This window comes from Myotis nattereri (genome assembly GCF_964212035.1).
Source record: "Myotis nattereri genome assembly, chromosome: 14".
In the NCBI taxonomy this organism is placed as follows: domain Eukaryota; kingdom Metazoa; phylum Chordata; class Mammalia; order Chiroptera; family Vespertilionidae; genus Myotis; species Myotis nattereri.
This window is the reverse complement of record NC_138089.1, coordinates 38,224,891-38,241,071: the sequence shown is the minus strand read 5'-3', so window position 1 is coordinate 38,241,071 and position 16,181 is coordinate 38,224,891. Positions and strand designations below refer to the sequence as shown.

The 16,181-nt window shown below is 36.8% G+C and overlaps 1 protein-coding gene across 1 annotated transcript in view; it reads left to right on the top strand.

Annotated features, from left to right (window-relative positions):
- Positions 1-459: 459 nt before the first annotated feature.
- The window catches only part of ANKRD28 (ankyrin repeat domain 28), a gene marked incomplete at its 5' end in the record, with an annotated part of 113,582 nt that continues 97,860 nt past the window's right edge, over positions 460-16,181 (top strand). The window contains one exon of the mRNA XM_081105930.1: positions 460-527. Coding sequence (XP_080962056.1) covers positions 510-527 — 18 coding nt within the window. The remainder of the gene's footprint in view (positions 528-16,181) is intronic.

The following is a 16,181-nucleotide window of genomic DNA, read 5'->3' as shown; positions in this document are numbered from 1 at the left end:
GATTTCTTTATATATTACTAAAATGAACATGTTTTAAATACTCAGACATTATATAGATTGAATATTTTATACTTTATAGATAGTTTCTTAGGTAAAGACACCCCCATGGAATTATTTGATTATTATAGTGAATATATTTGAATAGTTCTTTTTAAAAATATGAAAGTACTGTGTTGTTAGCAATTCTAAGACTCAAACCCCACTTTTGAGTCTCTTCTGAGAATACAGTAAGGATTGGTTCATATATAAAGAAAACTTTTTTGAAAACTCTGTCTTACTATACAGATTAATTTTTTTTTTCCTTGATAGGAGGGTAAGACCAAGTTCAGAATTAGTAAGATTTTTAATATTATCCAATAATTCAATGTTTAAAGGTTCTAGTTATTTTTATAATATAGCCCTTCGTTTCTAGTGTCAGCATATTCTTGCTTTTCATATCTGTTTTCTGCTACAGGCCTGAGAGTGGAATTGAAACAATACAACTACTGCTTCCACCAGAGGAAAATAGTATGGGGATTCCTATTATGGTAGGTTATTTTCCGGTGGTCTCTCTGCAGTAATATAGGCAGCTCTTGTGATTTATTAGTTTGTTGCTATTTATGCCTCCTCATAACTTAAACTTCGCTTTTATACATATATGTATGTGAAAATATTTAGTATAAGCTAAAATCCTTTGTTGTAGACATGTTGTTTGTAAGTGGTAGGCCATGTATTTCTGGAAAACTTAATGTAGCAACTTAATAAGATAGATTTTCATTGGAGGGTGCTTAAAATCTAATTTAAAATCTGTGTTGTAGCTTGGAAAGGAGAATATTAAATAGCTGAAAATAATGGTACTTCAAGTGGTTTTATTTTATCATGAAAAAAATAATAAATTACTAGATGTTTTCATTCATCTCTTATCCAGCTGTATGCATCATCTTGTTCATAGCTAATTCCCTTACATGGCATGTGTTTGTGGTACACACTTGTAAATATTATTAGCCATTCAATACTCACTGGGGAACCTCAGTTATATGAGTGACTCCTGTGTTTTAGTGCAAGTAGTTAGAAAAATCTCTTAAAATTTAGAGGCATTAGACTAAAGGCACTGGTGAAGATAATATAAGCTAGTTTGTTATCATTGGCATTGTTAGGCTTCTTTGAAATTCAAGTATATTGAAAGATTCTGTAGAAAGTAAGAAACTATAACCCAGGCTGCATCCTACTGTACTTTTTGTTAAATATTTTATTATCCAGATGGTAATGCCATTTGATATTAACTAGGCTTGATGCAAAGGTATTTCAAAACAAAAAATCACATTGGTTTTTTGTTGTTTGTTTTTAGTTAAATTAAACTTTTTTAAAGAAGAGGATGTGATAAGAAAGCTGTTGTGTTGAAAACTGAAAGATTTTATCCATCTGTATTTTGGGAGGAGGGGAGCTGATTATTGGGAAAACATTTACTAGGTTTTGTTCTTGAAACAGGTATAATTTCTGTCATTAAAGATTAATAGTCTCTTTAGAAATTCTGAATTATGTATGAATTAACAAACTGTGAATCTTTACCTGGCCTTTCAGGGTTGTCTTCTAAATTTAAGAAGAACAACAAAAACTCATATGATGCCTCTCATTTGTTGTTACCTTGAATGGCTTTTACCAACTAGAATTCCATTGGACATTCACCACCACACCTTTTTCCTCTTCTTTATAAACCGTTTTCCTAACCTCTGACTCAATTAAGGCTTTGAATGAATATTGAAATACTCCTATCCTAATTTAATTAAGCATTTGGGTAATGGGTGAGCAAGTCAGAAAAAGAAAAGTTGGACTTAAAATAGTAAGAATAACATTTGATTGGGAAAATGGTAATAAATAGCAGACACAGTCAACATCATATTTTGCCCATTAATTTTTTCTTTCCTGGAAATGTTTGTTGGAGACCAGAGTCATAAATTGAATTACTTTTGCTGTGATCACTGTATAAGTTGTAATTTTCATCTTTTACCACTGGATGGTGTATTTGTATTGGTTTCTGCAAATTTTCTAAATTTACATAAGGAATCATTTTAAAATCCATCACAAAGAATAGTGAAATTAACATAGTGGTATATAGATGGGCAAATTAAAACTAGTGACGCATAACTATCATTTGGATATAATATATAATAATTATTTTTAAAAAGATAAATCCTTGTATATGAAATGGTTAAGAGCTATATACCTGACTATGTTTCCTAATACAATCTTTAATCTACCACCCTGAAACAGTTTAGACTGCAGCGGTTCTCAACCTGTGGGTCGCGACCCCAATGGGGGTCGAATGACCCTTTCACAGGGGTCGCCTAAGACCATCGGAAAACACATATATAATTACATATTGTTTTTGTGATTAATCACTATGCTTTAATTATGTTCAATTTATAACAATGAAATTGGGGGTTACCACAACATGAGGAACCGTATTAACCCTTTTCAGTCCAACCTATAGGAGCAAGTCCAACGTCGAGCAATAAGAACATTAAAACGTTCAACATTCAATTCCGTCAATTAATTTGGACCAGACTGTTTGAATTCCAAAAATAACATTGGACTGCAAAGGGTTAAAGGGTCCCGGCATTAGGAAGGTTGAGAACCACTGGTTGAGAGGTTTTGATTATTTAGGTCAAGCATGTCAAACTCGCCATCCACAGGCCACATGCCTCGTTTATTTGGCTTGAGTTTGACATGTTTGATTTAGGTGGTGCTATAACTTAAATGACATCTAAATAAAACACAACTTCTTAATTGGTAGTGTTAGAAAAAATACAGATAGCTCGGGTTTTTAAAGTTGTCCTTGATGAACATTCTCTCTTTCTCCTAGCCAGTAGGAGAAACTCCTCTCATTGAAGCCTTTTATTTCACAGATATTATATTCAAATTCTTTTTTTGTTAGTTAACAAGTGACTTTAAAAAAATTATATATATATGTACACATATACATATATATATGTATATATATATATATATATCTATATATCTATTTTGTTACTGATTTCAAAGAGGAAGAGGGAAAGAAAGATAGAAATATCAAAGATGGGAGAGCATCATTGGTTGGCTACCTCCTGCATATCCCCTACTGGGGATTGAGCCTACAACCTGGAAATGTGCCCTGACCTGGAATCGAAACGTGACCTCTGGTTCATAGGTCAACACTCAACCACTGAGCCATGCCAGCTGGGCACCAAATGATTTTTTAAAAAATTAATTTATTTTTATTGTCTAAAGTTTTACATATGTCTCCTTTTTCCACGATTGACCCCCCCTCCCCCCTAGCTATTCCCACCGCCCCAGTGTCTATGTCTATTGGTTATGCTAATATGCATGCATACAAGTCCTTTGGTAGTTATCATGCTTGAATGAATTATTTTTTTAATAATGTGTGTGTGTGTGTGTGTGTGTGTTATTTATTTTAGAGAGGAAGGGAGAGAGAGATAGAAACATCGATGATGAGAGAGAGTCATTGACCAGCTGCCCTCCTGTACACCCCCCACTGGGGACCGAGCCCACAACCCAGGCATGTGCCCGTGACTGGAATTGAACTTAGGACCCTTCAGTGTACAGGCTGATGCTCTATCCACTGAGCCAAACCAGCTAGGGCAGTGCTTGAATGAATTAAATACTTAAGTCTGTAAATTTATTTGGGATCTTAACAAGGTTGTGGAGATCCCAATTCAAGGAAATAATAATTTGATGTAATAAATCATGCACTTATATTTTAAAGGGCAAATCAAGTATGGACCTGGAACATCAGTTTCTCCTAGCTTTTCTCTGAGGCCTTCTTTCTGCAATGTAGTGTCATTTCCTTTTCTGTTCTTTGAAGGATTATTTAGAGAAAAACAGAGTTATACAAACAAACATTTAAAATTGCACCTTTGTGCATTCTGCTCTTTACTAGCTATCTGATGGTTTTTGAGGTATGAATTTAGAGGCTGTTGTAACCTCGCAAGTTTAAATTCTCAACAGCCTTGTTCTGTTAAATACCCAATTATTCTAGGTTCTCTTGAGCTGTGAATTAAATGACAGGTTTGCCTCCTAACAGGGAGTCTTCATCTCTGAGTGTTCCAAGTTTTGGTCCTAACTCTTAGTAAGTATTGGAATGTGAACTTTTGTCATATAACCCCTCCAGGACTTATTTTTCTTACCTGTAAAGTAGTGATTAAGGTTAGTAAATTATGACTAAGGAGTGGTGTTGCTAAAAAAACAAACACAAATGTATAGACCTCTGAAGGATAGAACAAATTACTTATGATCCTGCCACTGATTTAAGTAATTTACTGTTGTTGCTGTTCAAGTACGTTTATGTATGAAATGAAGACAAGGCGGTGGTAGATGTCTTCAATAAAGTGTACTTTAATAAAATTTAGTTGACTAAATAAAAGCGAGCAAATAACATTTTATGTATGACTTATAAAAGTAATGGGTGGTATAGAGAATTGTTAATCAGGACTCTTGGTTACAAATGACAGATATCACAATTCAAAGTAGCTTAAATGCAAAAGGGAATTTATTGGTCAGGTGATAGGAATGGTCAGGCAGAGCTAGATCCAGAACTTGGTGATAGTGGATTCTCCATCACCCTCTTCCTCTTTTTAAACTTTTTCCTGTTTTTCCTCTTATGGGCAGGCAGTTTAGCTTACGTTGTTCTTACTTATAATCTCCAAAGAAAAGAGATTATCTTTTCCCGGTAGCCTAGGTAGGAAAGCAAGTCCTGAGGAAGGCTGTGAGTATGTGTTCTTACCTGAACTAGACGTGGGGCTAGGAGTAGGTAGGTGGTACTCTGGCCAGTCCTGGGCCTCTTGTATATGTCTGGATCAGATGTACTCCATAAAGAGATTATTGTGAAATAACCTATGGCTGCTACTAGGATGGATAGAAATAGAGAAAGGAGAGCCAAGAGTTGAGATGAGGTGGTTTTGTGATAACTCATGTGAAGACTGAAGTGAGTCTGAACTCGGTCACTATGAGGGAAGAGAGAGTTCAGGAAGAGTTTTGGTAAAATTCCTAGAACTTGGTGCCTAACTAGAAGTGGGAAATGAAGTAAGGTAAGGCTTTCAGATAATTATTTTTATGTTCTGAGTCCTGTATATTGGTGGTGCCATTACTAGTAGCCAGCCTAGGAATTTCAGAAAAAGAACACTTTGGGGAACTGGACTAGAGGTGATAAAGTGAATCCTGACATGCTGATTCTGAGATAATACGGAATATGCAGGTAAAATGGCCTATTGAGCATTTGGAAGTTGAGTCTGTAGGTTAGGACTGGAAATAAAGAGTTGGAAGTATCACATAGTTAATGGAAACTATGAAAATAGATGAGATTGTCTAGAAAGAGATTGTAGTACTGGCTTTCCTTTCAGTAAAAAATGAGCTGAAAGGAAAGCCAGTATTTACAGGTGACTGAAGAAAAGCCAAGTAAAAAGGGGCTAATATAGGTGGGGAAAAATAGGTGATATTTTTATGGAGGTAGCAAGAAGAGCGTTGGTATCCACTAGTGTAGAGTAGGTGAGAAAAATTAGGATTTTTCAGTAGGTAATCCTTGGTGATCTTAGAGCAGCTTCGGAATGGTGAGTATGGACGTCAGATTGCAGTAAGTGAAACAAGTAATAAATGGAGTGGTAGCTTGTTAGGGAGGAAGAGTAGTTTTCTGTAGGCCAGGAGGAAGGAACAGAGATAGCAGGAAGGGATAAATCAAAGTGATATAAGAAAAGAATCAGAATTGATAAATGTAAGGTCTGTAAGAAGATGGAAATATTTTTTAATAAACTTACTTTTTCCTCTGTGAATACAAGCTCTTCCTGTCAGACTGTGAAGTCATTAAGGTTTGTACCTGGCATGTTAAAACGTGCTTAGCCCAGGCTCACTTGATTGGAGCATTGTCCCATATACCAAAAGATTGTGGGTTTGGTTCCCAGTCAGGGCACATACGCAGGTTGCAGGTTTGAACCCCAGTGATGCTTCTCTATCACTGATGTTTCTCTCTCGCTTTTTCCCCCTTCCGCTCTCTGTAAAATCAATTTTAAAAACATACACATATCCTTGGATGAGAATTAAACAAATGAAGTGCTTAATAAATGATCACTGAATGAATGAAATATCAGAGGGGAAAAGGTGAAAATACAAACAAATATGTTTGGAAGTAAATCAAGGAAGTTGAAGCAATTCATCTTTATTGTCCTCTTTCTCTGTGAAGTAGAATGCCAAGAGATAATGCCTCCCAGCTTACTTACCTTAAAATATTTTTTATGGGACTAGATGTGAGAGCATTCTTAAAGTAGGAAATACTCCTATAAATGGAAGGAAATAATACTTTTCATTTCTGGCATCTTAATTTTGAAAGGGACGTCAAATCAGATGATATTCTGTTTTCGACAACTCGGAAATCCCATATGCTTCCTTAACAACTGCTAATTTAACTTCTCTTAGGTGTGTGTGATGTGTGGGAAGAGCCAGCTTTGGAGACAGATGGGCCTGGATTATAATCCAGTTTTCTCCATTTCTTAGCCATGTGATTTTTTTTCAATTTTTGACTTCTCCAGCCAGATTTTTATTTGTGAAATTTTGATTAAAAACTACTTTGCAGGCAAGTTGTTACAACTGACTACACAGGCATTTAAGTTGGCTGGGATGGATGTTCATCCCTGCCCCACATGAGCAGCCAACCTGTTCCATCTTCAGGTAAAATAATGCTAGATGAAAGTACTATCTTATATTGAACCAGATTTCATCTTTCTGCTTGTTATTTATTGTTCATTGATCTTTTTTAAAAAATTGATTTGAGAAAGAGAGAGAAACATAGATTTGTTGTTCTACTTATTTATGCATTCATTAGTTGCTGCTTGTATGTGCCCTGACTGGGGATGGAACCTGCAGCCTTGGCATATCAGGGCAACGCTCTAACTGAGTTACCCGGCCAGGGCCTTTTGATCCTAATTCTTAACTCCAGAACTATGCAATTTGGTATTGCTTCACAATGACAGCACTTCAAATATTTTAAAGCTGTCGTATTCCACCTGGCTTCTTTTCAGACAAAATACTTTCAGCTTCATTGACACTTAGGTCATGGTTTTTAGATCTACCCTCATCCTACCCTCTTTTAATGTGTTCTCATCTCAATTCTCTGGATGCAATCTGACCTATGTCTAGTCATTAGCCTTACTTTTCCTAGAAGAGAAAAGTGAGATTACTAGGAAACATTTTTGAGATAAAGTCTTTGTTTTAATTAAAGTGTAATTTCATTATTTATATTCTAAGGTATACTAATCTCTTTCGTTAGTGGCATTTATCAAATGATTGCCTTTAGTCTGTTTTAAGATAAATTACTGATGACTGATTTTTTTTTTCCCCTTTAAAAAAATAAATCTCAGGAGTCCTCAAAGTATTGTTCAGTACTTGTGTGTTGAGATTAATTCATAATGATGGGAAAATTAATCTATTGAAATAAAATGCCAAGGTTCAATTTTTCAGTGTAGTACAAACATGTCAAACTCAAAGTCTAACATAGGCCAAATAAATGAGGCATGCAGCCCATGGGCCATGAGTTTGACATGCTTGGTGTAGTACATATGTACTGTTGGTTGCCTGCTCACTGGCCATAACCTGCTTCCTTCCTTGCAGGCCCCAGTTTTGTTTGAATGCCCACCTCTATCCCACAGGACTTGGAGAAATCCCTGATAGTTTAAGTTAATTGTGGTAATCCTACTCTGCTTAGTAGTGATTTGTTTAGAAAGGGACATGTGCTAACTACAGTCACATGCCAGGGAAAGTCCCCATTCTACTGCACAATATGTGTCTGACATGATGCCTTGAAGTTTGTCAGGTATCATGTGACTATGAAGGGAATTGTCCTGAGGTTCATGCTGAATCTGATAGAGAAAAGCTGGAAGGAGCCTAGGTGTCCAAATGTGATATCATTGGATAACTGAATCAGCCATTTTAGAGCCACCTTATTTCACTTCCTGTCATTTATGATGATAAATCTACTGTTTAAATCAGTTGAGGGTAACATGCTATTTTAGTTTAGTTTAGGATAGCCCTAATAGTAAAGAACAAACATTTAATAGTCTATTATGCGGAAAAGTAGACACTTTGCAGAAGGCCCATCATCATGTAAAGATGAACCGTATAATTTTAAAAACACATTAGAATTATATTGGGGTCAAAAGTTTTATAGGTATTCTCCCAATACTGAATGTTCTGATTGTGAACAAAGCAGACAAAGAAGTTCTATAATATAAAATGAAATAGTAGGTTTAACTATGTAGTTAGTCAATAATGAGCTAGTTATTAATTCTGACAGCCACCCTTCTTTCCATTTAAGAAGTTAAAAATTGACTACAGCTAAAGGAGTAGACATTGTTTTATTTTGAAGTAACATTAAGTTATAAGCATAGCTTTTTCAAGTTTATCAAGAGCATTAAAATCTATTTTTTTTAAATATATTTTATTGATTTTTTACAGAGAGGAAAGGAGAGAGATAGTTAGAAACATCGATGAGAGAGAACCATCGATCAGCTGCCTCCTGCACATCTCCCACTGGAGATGCAACCCAGGTACATGCCCTTCACCGGAATCGAACCTGGGACCCTGCAGGCCGACGCTCTATTCACTGAGCCACACCGGTTTCGGCTAAAATCTATTTATGCAGACAAATTTCATACCCAAAATATGTTGGAAACACATTTTCTTTATTTCAACAATAGCAATTGACAAAATTTGATAATTTTAGATAGAATCTATACCAATGAAAGGGTAATATGCTAATTAGACTGCATGTCTTCCAGACATCCTCCGGACAAAGCTGTAGCAGCTGTGAGGGCCAAGGGCCGGCAGCACAGGAGAGGCAGGATGGCACCCGTGGGCCCAGGCCAGTCCTACTTTGGCCACATAGCCCCTCTGTCCTCAGAGGCGGGCGCTGGGAGAGGTGGGGTGGCCCACGGGTCCTGGAGCCTCCACAGAGGCTGGATGGGGTGCGACTGCAGTGCCTCAACCTCCCACAGCCGGCCTGGTCCCAGATCGTCCCCCACACACAAGTGGACGGGGGGCGGGGCCAGCACTAAGAAGCGAGGGCCAAGGGTCTGCAGCCCCAGCGACTGGCTTTGGGAGCGGCAGCAGCGGGGTGATGGGGGCAGCGCCTTCCCCTGATCCTCCCAGTGGCCTCCCACAGAGGGAGGCCAGACTGAGGGGATCCCCCACACACACAAACCGTGGACAAATTTTCATGCACCGGGCCTCTAGTTCTTTCATAAAGGGAGCAAAAATATGAAAAATGTTTAAACTATCTGAGTCATCACTTGGATTTTAAAATAGTTACGTTCAGTATTTTTGTCTCTACCCTTCTATGGTTTGAAATGAAAGATGTGTGACTCATTTTCTTTAGAATTTCCCAAACAATAACTACTTTGAAATGGATTTGGCGTATACAGTCACAATTTGTGTGTGAAATAACTAGTGTACACTTCAGCTACTGATCTTACTGCACTTGTGGGAATTCCTTGGGCATCTCCTCTAATTATTGCTTATAAAGATAAACATTGGGTGACCATAGCAACTTATTTTTAAGTTGAAAATTTTCTCCCTTTAGTCTTGATACTATATTTACTCCAGTGCCACCACACTAGAAATTAGAATGAATTGGAAATACCCTTCCTCAATCTTTTAAAAGGGAAGGCAGAAACTCATTCTGTTTAAAATAAAAATTTTACATTGTACTAATTTGTTAGTTTGAATTTTGCAATTAATAATGTAATTACGTTCAGAAGTGTGTTATCTTGGGCTTGGGTGTATAAGTCATATGGCCTAGAATCTCAGGGGTGGGCAAACTTTTTGACTCAAGGGCCACAATGGGTTCTTAAACTGGACCGGAGGGCCGGAACAAAAGCATGGATGCAGTGTTTGTGTGAACTAATATAAATTCAAAGTAAACATCATTACATAAAAGGGTACGGTCTTTTTTTTCAATAGTTTTATTCATTTCAAATGCGCTGGATCCGGCCCGCGGGCCGTAGTTTGCCCACGGCTGGCATAGATGCTGGTAGTTAACGTAAGTCCCAGTCAAAAATTATACTGATGAGAGACAGATCACATAGGATATTTGAAAGTAACACAACTTAAAAAAACCCTCCATTTCAGTCTGGCCTTCAGTCAAGTCTGAATGATGAGTACTTTTGCTTAATTTCTAACTACTTCTTGAGGCAATTAAAATTTTGAAGAAAGTAATCTAACTTTCAAAAATATTGCTTAAATACAATGCAATATACTTGACAACCAAGTAGTTCTCTCTCCACCTCCCCCCTTTTCTCCCCAGTTTTGGCATATTGGGTATATTTTAGAAAACTACCTGTATTGTTACATTTGGCTTATCATTTTTTGCTTGCATACTTTTGAAAGGAAAATTGTTTCAAGACTCAAATCTGGAAATTGTCATTTGAATATTGATTTAGTCCTTAAGTGCTCATATATAACTTGAATCTACACTCTTCCTAGAAAGCCATCTCCTGTGTTAACTGAACCATAGTTTTTATAAGTACATGCTTCTCCAGAAGTCTTCTCAACTGTTCCTTTACTCAGAGCCAAGTCTATCTTGGGAATGTCTCTCTCCCTCCCCCCCCCCCCCCACGCTCACTCACTCCCTATATGGGCTCGTGCTGTGGGTGTGTGTGTGTGTGTGTGTGTGTGTGTAGGAGGGAAGGGTGTGGAGTCAGCATTTTTCTCGTCCTCCATTTACTAGTCTACCTACCTATAAAAACCTTCCTTCTCTGGAGGCGCATATCATCTGTCTAGGTTAGCCTTCTATTCCTTGTTGCTATTGTCTGTCAAATTTCACTCCCCATTGCTACATCTGGATCAGAGTTATCTCAGCCATCTAGGTGATATCATTTCTTTGTAGATGACATTTTGAACATCATATTTTACAGTTTAACAACCTCCACAACATGAGCCTCTCCATTTGGTTCTAGCCACATAACTCTAATGACCACATCTTCCAACTTGTCTCATGTACTGAAACTGTCTTCACTTCTGAATTTTTGCTGTTTCATCCTAGGCCCCATAACCCATTACTTTCAATGCTAAACACTCCTTTTCCTTTTCAACTTTATCTGTTCTCTTCCACCAGCTAACTTATGTCAACACCTTGTTTTTCAGGACAAAGATCCTTTCTCTATGACTCAAGATAATTTTCCCATTTCTTTTCAAAATCCATGCCCACCCCCCCCCCACACACACTTTCTTTATCTGTGTGATCTTCCTTTATCCATTATTCTTTTTTCAGTTATCCCCCTGTCCTGTATCCCTCCCCCCCTTTTTTGGACAGTATTACATCTTCTGATCCATGAACAGAATATCTTTCCATGTATTTATATCATTTTTAATTTCTTTCATCTATGTTTTATAATTCTTAGTTTACAAGTCTTTTACCTCCTTAATTAAGTTTATTTTTAAGTATTTTATTGTTTATGATGCTATTGTAAATGAAATTTTATTTTCAGATAGTTCATTCTTCGAGTATAGAAACACAGCTAATTTTTGTTGCTTTTTTTTTTATCCTGCACCTTTGCTGAATTCATTAATTCATTCTAGTGTGTGTGTGTGTGTGTGTGTGTGTGTGTGTGTGTGTGTGAGAGAGAGAGAGAGAGAGAGAGAGAGAGAGAGAGAGAGAGAGATCGAGATCTTAAGGGTTTTTTGTGTAAGATCATGTCATCTGCAAAGAAAAATAATTTTATATCTTCCTTTCTGATTTAGATGCCTCTCCCTCCCCCCTCCTTCCTTCCCTCCCTCCCTCCTTCCTTCAAGTCCAGTACTGTGTTAAAAATAAATAGTGAGAATGAACATACTTGTCATGTTCATGATTTTAGAGGAAAGGCCTTCAGTCTTTCACCATTGATTTGTGGGCTTTTTATATATGACTTGTATTATGTTAAGGTCATTTCCTTATTTCCTTCTATTCGTAATAGTTACAAGTTTTTATCATGAAAGTGTTTTGAATTTTTCCAAATGTTTTTTCTGTATCTACTGAGATGAATGTGTGATTTTTTAAGTCCTTCATTCTATTAATGTCTTGTGTCACATTCCTTGATTTTTGTATGATGAATCATGATTATTCCATTTCAGTATTTAAGTCCCACTTGGTCATGGTGCATGATCCTTTTAATGTGCTACTGAATTTGGTTTGCTGGTATTGTGTTGAGGATTTTTGCATCTAAGTTCATCAGGAATATTGACTTGTAAATTTCTTGTAGTGTCTTTATCTGGTTTTGATAATGTTGGATATGCTGATTTCATAAATGAGTTTGGAAATGTTCCTTTCTCCTCAATTTTTTTTGGAAGAGTTTGAGAAGGATTGGCATTAATTCTTTAAATGTTTCGTAGAATTCACCAGTAAAGCCATCTGGTCCTGTGCTTTTCTTATTGGGAGGTTTTTAATTACTAATTTAATGTCCTTATAAATTACATGTCTGCTCAGATTTCTATTCATGATTCAGTCATGGTAAGTTTTATGTATCTGGAAATTTATCCATTCTAGGTTGAACAATTTGTTGGCATAGGTTTATGATCTCCTTTTCCCCTTTAGCATCAATTATAATGTCTCCTCTTTCATTTCTGATTTTATATGTGCATTCTCTTTTTATCACAGTTTAGCCAAAGATTTGTCAAATTATATTTTCATAAAAACAACTCTTTTAGTTTTGTTGATTTGTTTCCCTATTGTTTTTCTGCTCTCTGTTTCATTTATTTCTGCTCTAATCTATATATTTTTTTTCTTCTGCTAACTTTGAGCTTAGTTGTTTTTTTTCTAGTTCCTTGAGATGCTAGGTTATTTTAGATCTTTTTTAATGTAGGTGTTTATCATTATAAACTTCCTTCTTAATACAACAGCTTTTGGTATATGCTATAAATTTTGGTGTATTATTTTCTTTATTTGCCTCAAGGTATTTTCTAACTTCCCTTTTGATTTCTTCTTTGATCCATTGGTTGTTCAAGAGTGTGTTGTTTAATTTCTACATATTTACTAATATTCTAGTAATTTCTCTGCTATGGATTACTGTTTCATTCCATTGTGGCCAGAGAAGATATTTGCTATGATTTCAATCTTAAATTTGTTAAAATTTATCTTGGGACCTAAGATGCCATCTATCTTGCAGAATGTTCTACGTATTCTTGAGAAGAAAGTATATTCTGCTCCTGTTAGGTAGAATGTCTGTTAGGTCCATTTGATCTATAGTGTACAAGCTTACTGTTTCGTTGTTGATTTTCTGTCTGGCTGTTCTATTCATTATTGAAAGTGGGATATTGAAGTCAGCTGCTATCATTATATTACTATTTCTCCCTTCAGTTCTGTCACTGTTGGCTTTGTATGTTTATGTGCTCTGATGTTGGGTGCATTTATATAATTTTTATATTTTCCTGATAAATTGACCCTTTTGACATTTATATAATGTCTGTCTGTTTGGTTTTTTGTTTGTTTATTTATTTATTTATTGTCTCTTGTGACTGTTTTAAAGTCTGTTTTGTCTGATATAAGTTTAGCCATCCCTCCTCTCTTTTCATAACTGTTTTCATGGAATATCTTTTTACATTGCTTTACTTTCAGCTTGTGTATGTCCTTAAATCTAAAGTGACTTTCTTATAGACAGCATATGTTGAATCTTGTGTCTTTTAACCCATTCAGCCACTCTGACTTTTGACTGCTTAGTTTAATCCATTTATATTTCAAGTAATTGTTGATAGGGAAGAAATTACTATTGTCATTTTGTTTTGGTTTTGTTCCTGTATTGTACTGTGTGTGTGTGCTCCTTTTTTCATGTCTTGCTACCTTTCTTTCTCTTTCATTGACTTTTTTGTATTGGTAAGCTTTTATTCCTTTTCTTTTGTTCTATTAGCATTTTGTTTATGGTAATCACAGGGCTTATATAAAACATCTTATAAATATTCTATTTTAAGCTGATAAATTCGATCTCATACAAAAATTGTACACTTTCACTTCTAACCCCCTACACTTCATTATTGATGTCACAATTTACATTTTCTTATATTGTATATCCATTAACATATTTTTAGAGTTAAAAGTTATTTAGCCCTAGTTGGGTAGCTTATTTAGTTGGAAAGTAATCCTATGTACACCAAAAGGTTGCAGGTTCCACCCTAGTCTGGGTAGGTACAGGAGGCAGCCAATTGTGTCTCTCTTTCTCTCTCTCTCTCAAGAATCAATAAACATGTCTTTGGTGAGGATAAAAAAAAAATTATTTATGCACCGCCGTTACAGTATGACAGTACTTTTTATTTGTCTGTATTTTTATCTTTACCAGCAAGTTTTATACTTTCATATGTTTTTTTTTTAAAATATATTTTATTGATTTTTTACAGAGAGGAAGGGAGAGGGACAGAGAGTTAGAAACATCGATGAGAGAGAAACATCGATCAGCTGCCTCTTGCACATTCCCTGTTGGGGATGTGCCTGCAACCAAGGTACATGCCCTTGACCAGAATCAAACCTGGGACCCTTGAGTCTGCAGGCCGACGCTCTATCCACTGAGCCAAACCGGCTAGGGCATTTTCATATGTTTTCATGTTGATATTTACCATCCTTTCATTGCAATCTGAAGAAATAACTTTAGCATTTCTTGTTAAGCAGATCTAGTGATGAACTCAGCTCTGGTTGTCTGGGCAAGTTACTATCCTTCATTTTTGAAGGACAGTTTTGCAACGTATATATATTACTCTTGGTTGACAGCTTTTGTCTTTCAGCACTTTGAATATATCATCCCACTGGCTTCTGACCTGCAAAGTTTCCTCTGAGCTATCTCCTGCAGTTTTATGGGGGTTCCTTTCACATGAGAAGTCCCTTTTCTCTTTTCTGCTTCAAAATTCTCTCCATGTCTTTTTGACTTTGACAATTTGATTTTAATGTTGTCTTGGTGTGGATTTCTTTGAGTTTATGTTTTTAGGTGTCTGTTGGGCTTCATGGATCTGAATGTCCATTTCATTCCCTAAATTTGGGAAGTTTTGGGCTACTATTTCTTTGAATAAGCTTTCTGGACCTTCTCTTTATCTTATACTGCAACTCCACATGGGGTCCTGGAACCAATCCCCAGCAGATAATGAGAAAGGCCTGAAAGTTTTGAGGAGTCAGAGTTAACTCAGAGTTTTTTTAAAAAATATTTTATTGATATTTTACAGAGAGGAAGGGAGAGGGATAGAGAGCTAGAAACATCGATCAGCTGCCTCCTGCACACCCCCCACTGGGGATGTGCCTGCAACCAAGGTACATGCCCTTGACTGGAATCGAACCCAGGACCCTTGAGTCCGCAGGCCAACACTCCATCCACTGAGCCAAACCAGTCAGGGCAGATTTTTGACCGTTTTGAACAAACCCTAACCTCATGTTGTTCAAGCATCAACTGTATTTGATTACATAAACTATTGTTAAAATTAATGTTTACATTTTAAAAATGTGTTTTACCATTTTTAATGTATTTGCTAGAAAATTTTAAGTTACACATGTGGCTCACTTATTACTTCTAGTAGAGGCCCGATGCACAAAGTTCGTGCAAGGGCCTTGGCCCCGGCCCCCGCCTCCGCCTGCCACAGCCAGGGGCCTCTACTGCCTCTGCCTCAGCCCCTGCCTGCTGCAGCTTTGTCCAGAAGGAAGGACGTCTGGTCTAATTAGCATATTATGCTTTTATTATTATAAATTAGATGGCACTTACCTACACTTTGGGTAGCTAAACTATTCTTGTATTATAAATAGGTTTAGTGTTTCATTTTTCTCTGAAATATAATCATCCAGGGTAAGTTTTGATATTTTCTAGCTAGTAGACCTTCAGTTTCTTTGAGAAAGCACCCTTCTAATAAGTTGGAGGAGGAAAAGATAGCAACATTGAAGTTTATGGATAGCTTTATATAAGCCACAGGTTTTTTTTTAGAGGATGGACAATTAGAAGGTATCTTTATATGCCAACTAGAGGCTTGGTGCATGGATTTGTGCACCGGTGGGGTCCCTCAGCCTGGCCTGTGGGGATCAGGCCAAAACTGGCTCTCCAACACCCCCCGAGGGGTTTCGGATTTCGAGAAGGCACAGGCCAAGCCAAGGGACCCCACCAGTGCACGATCGAGGCTGGGGAGGGGCCACAGGAGGGCTCCAGGGCATGTTCAGCCCATCTCGCCCA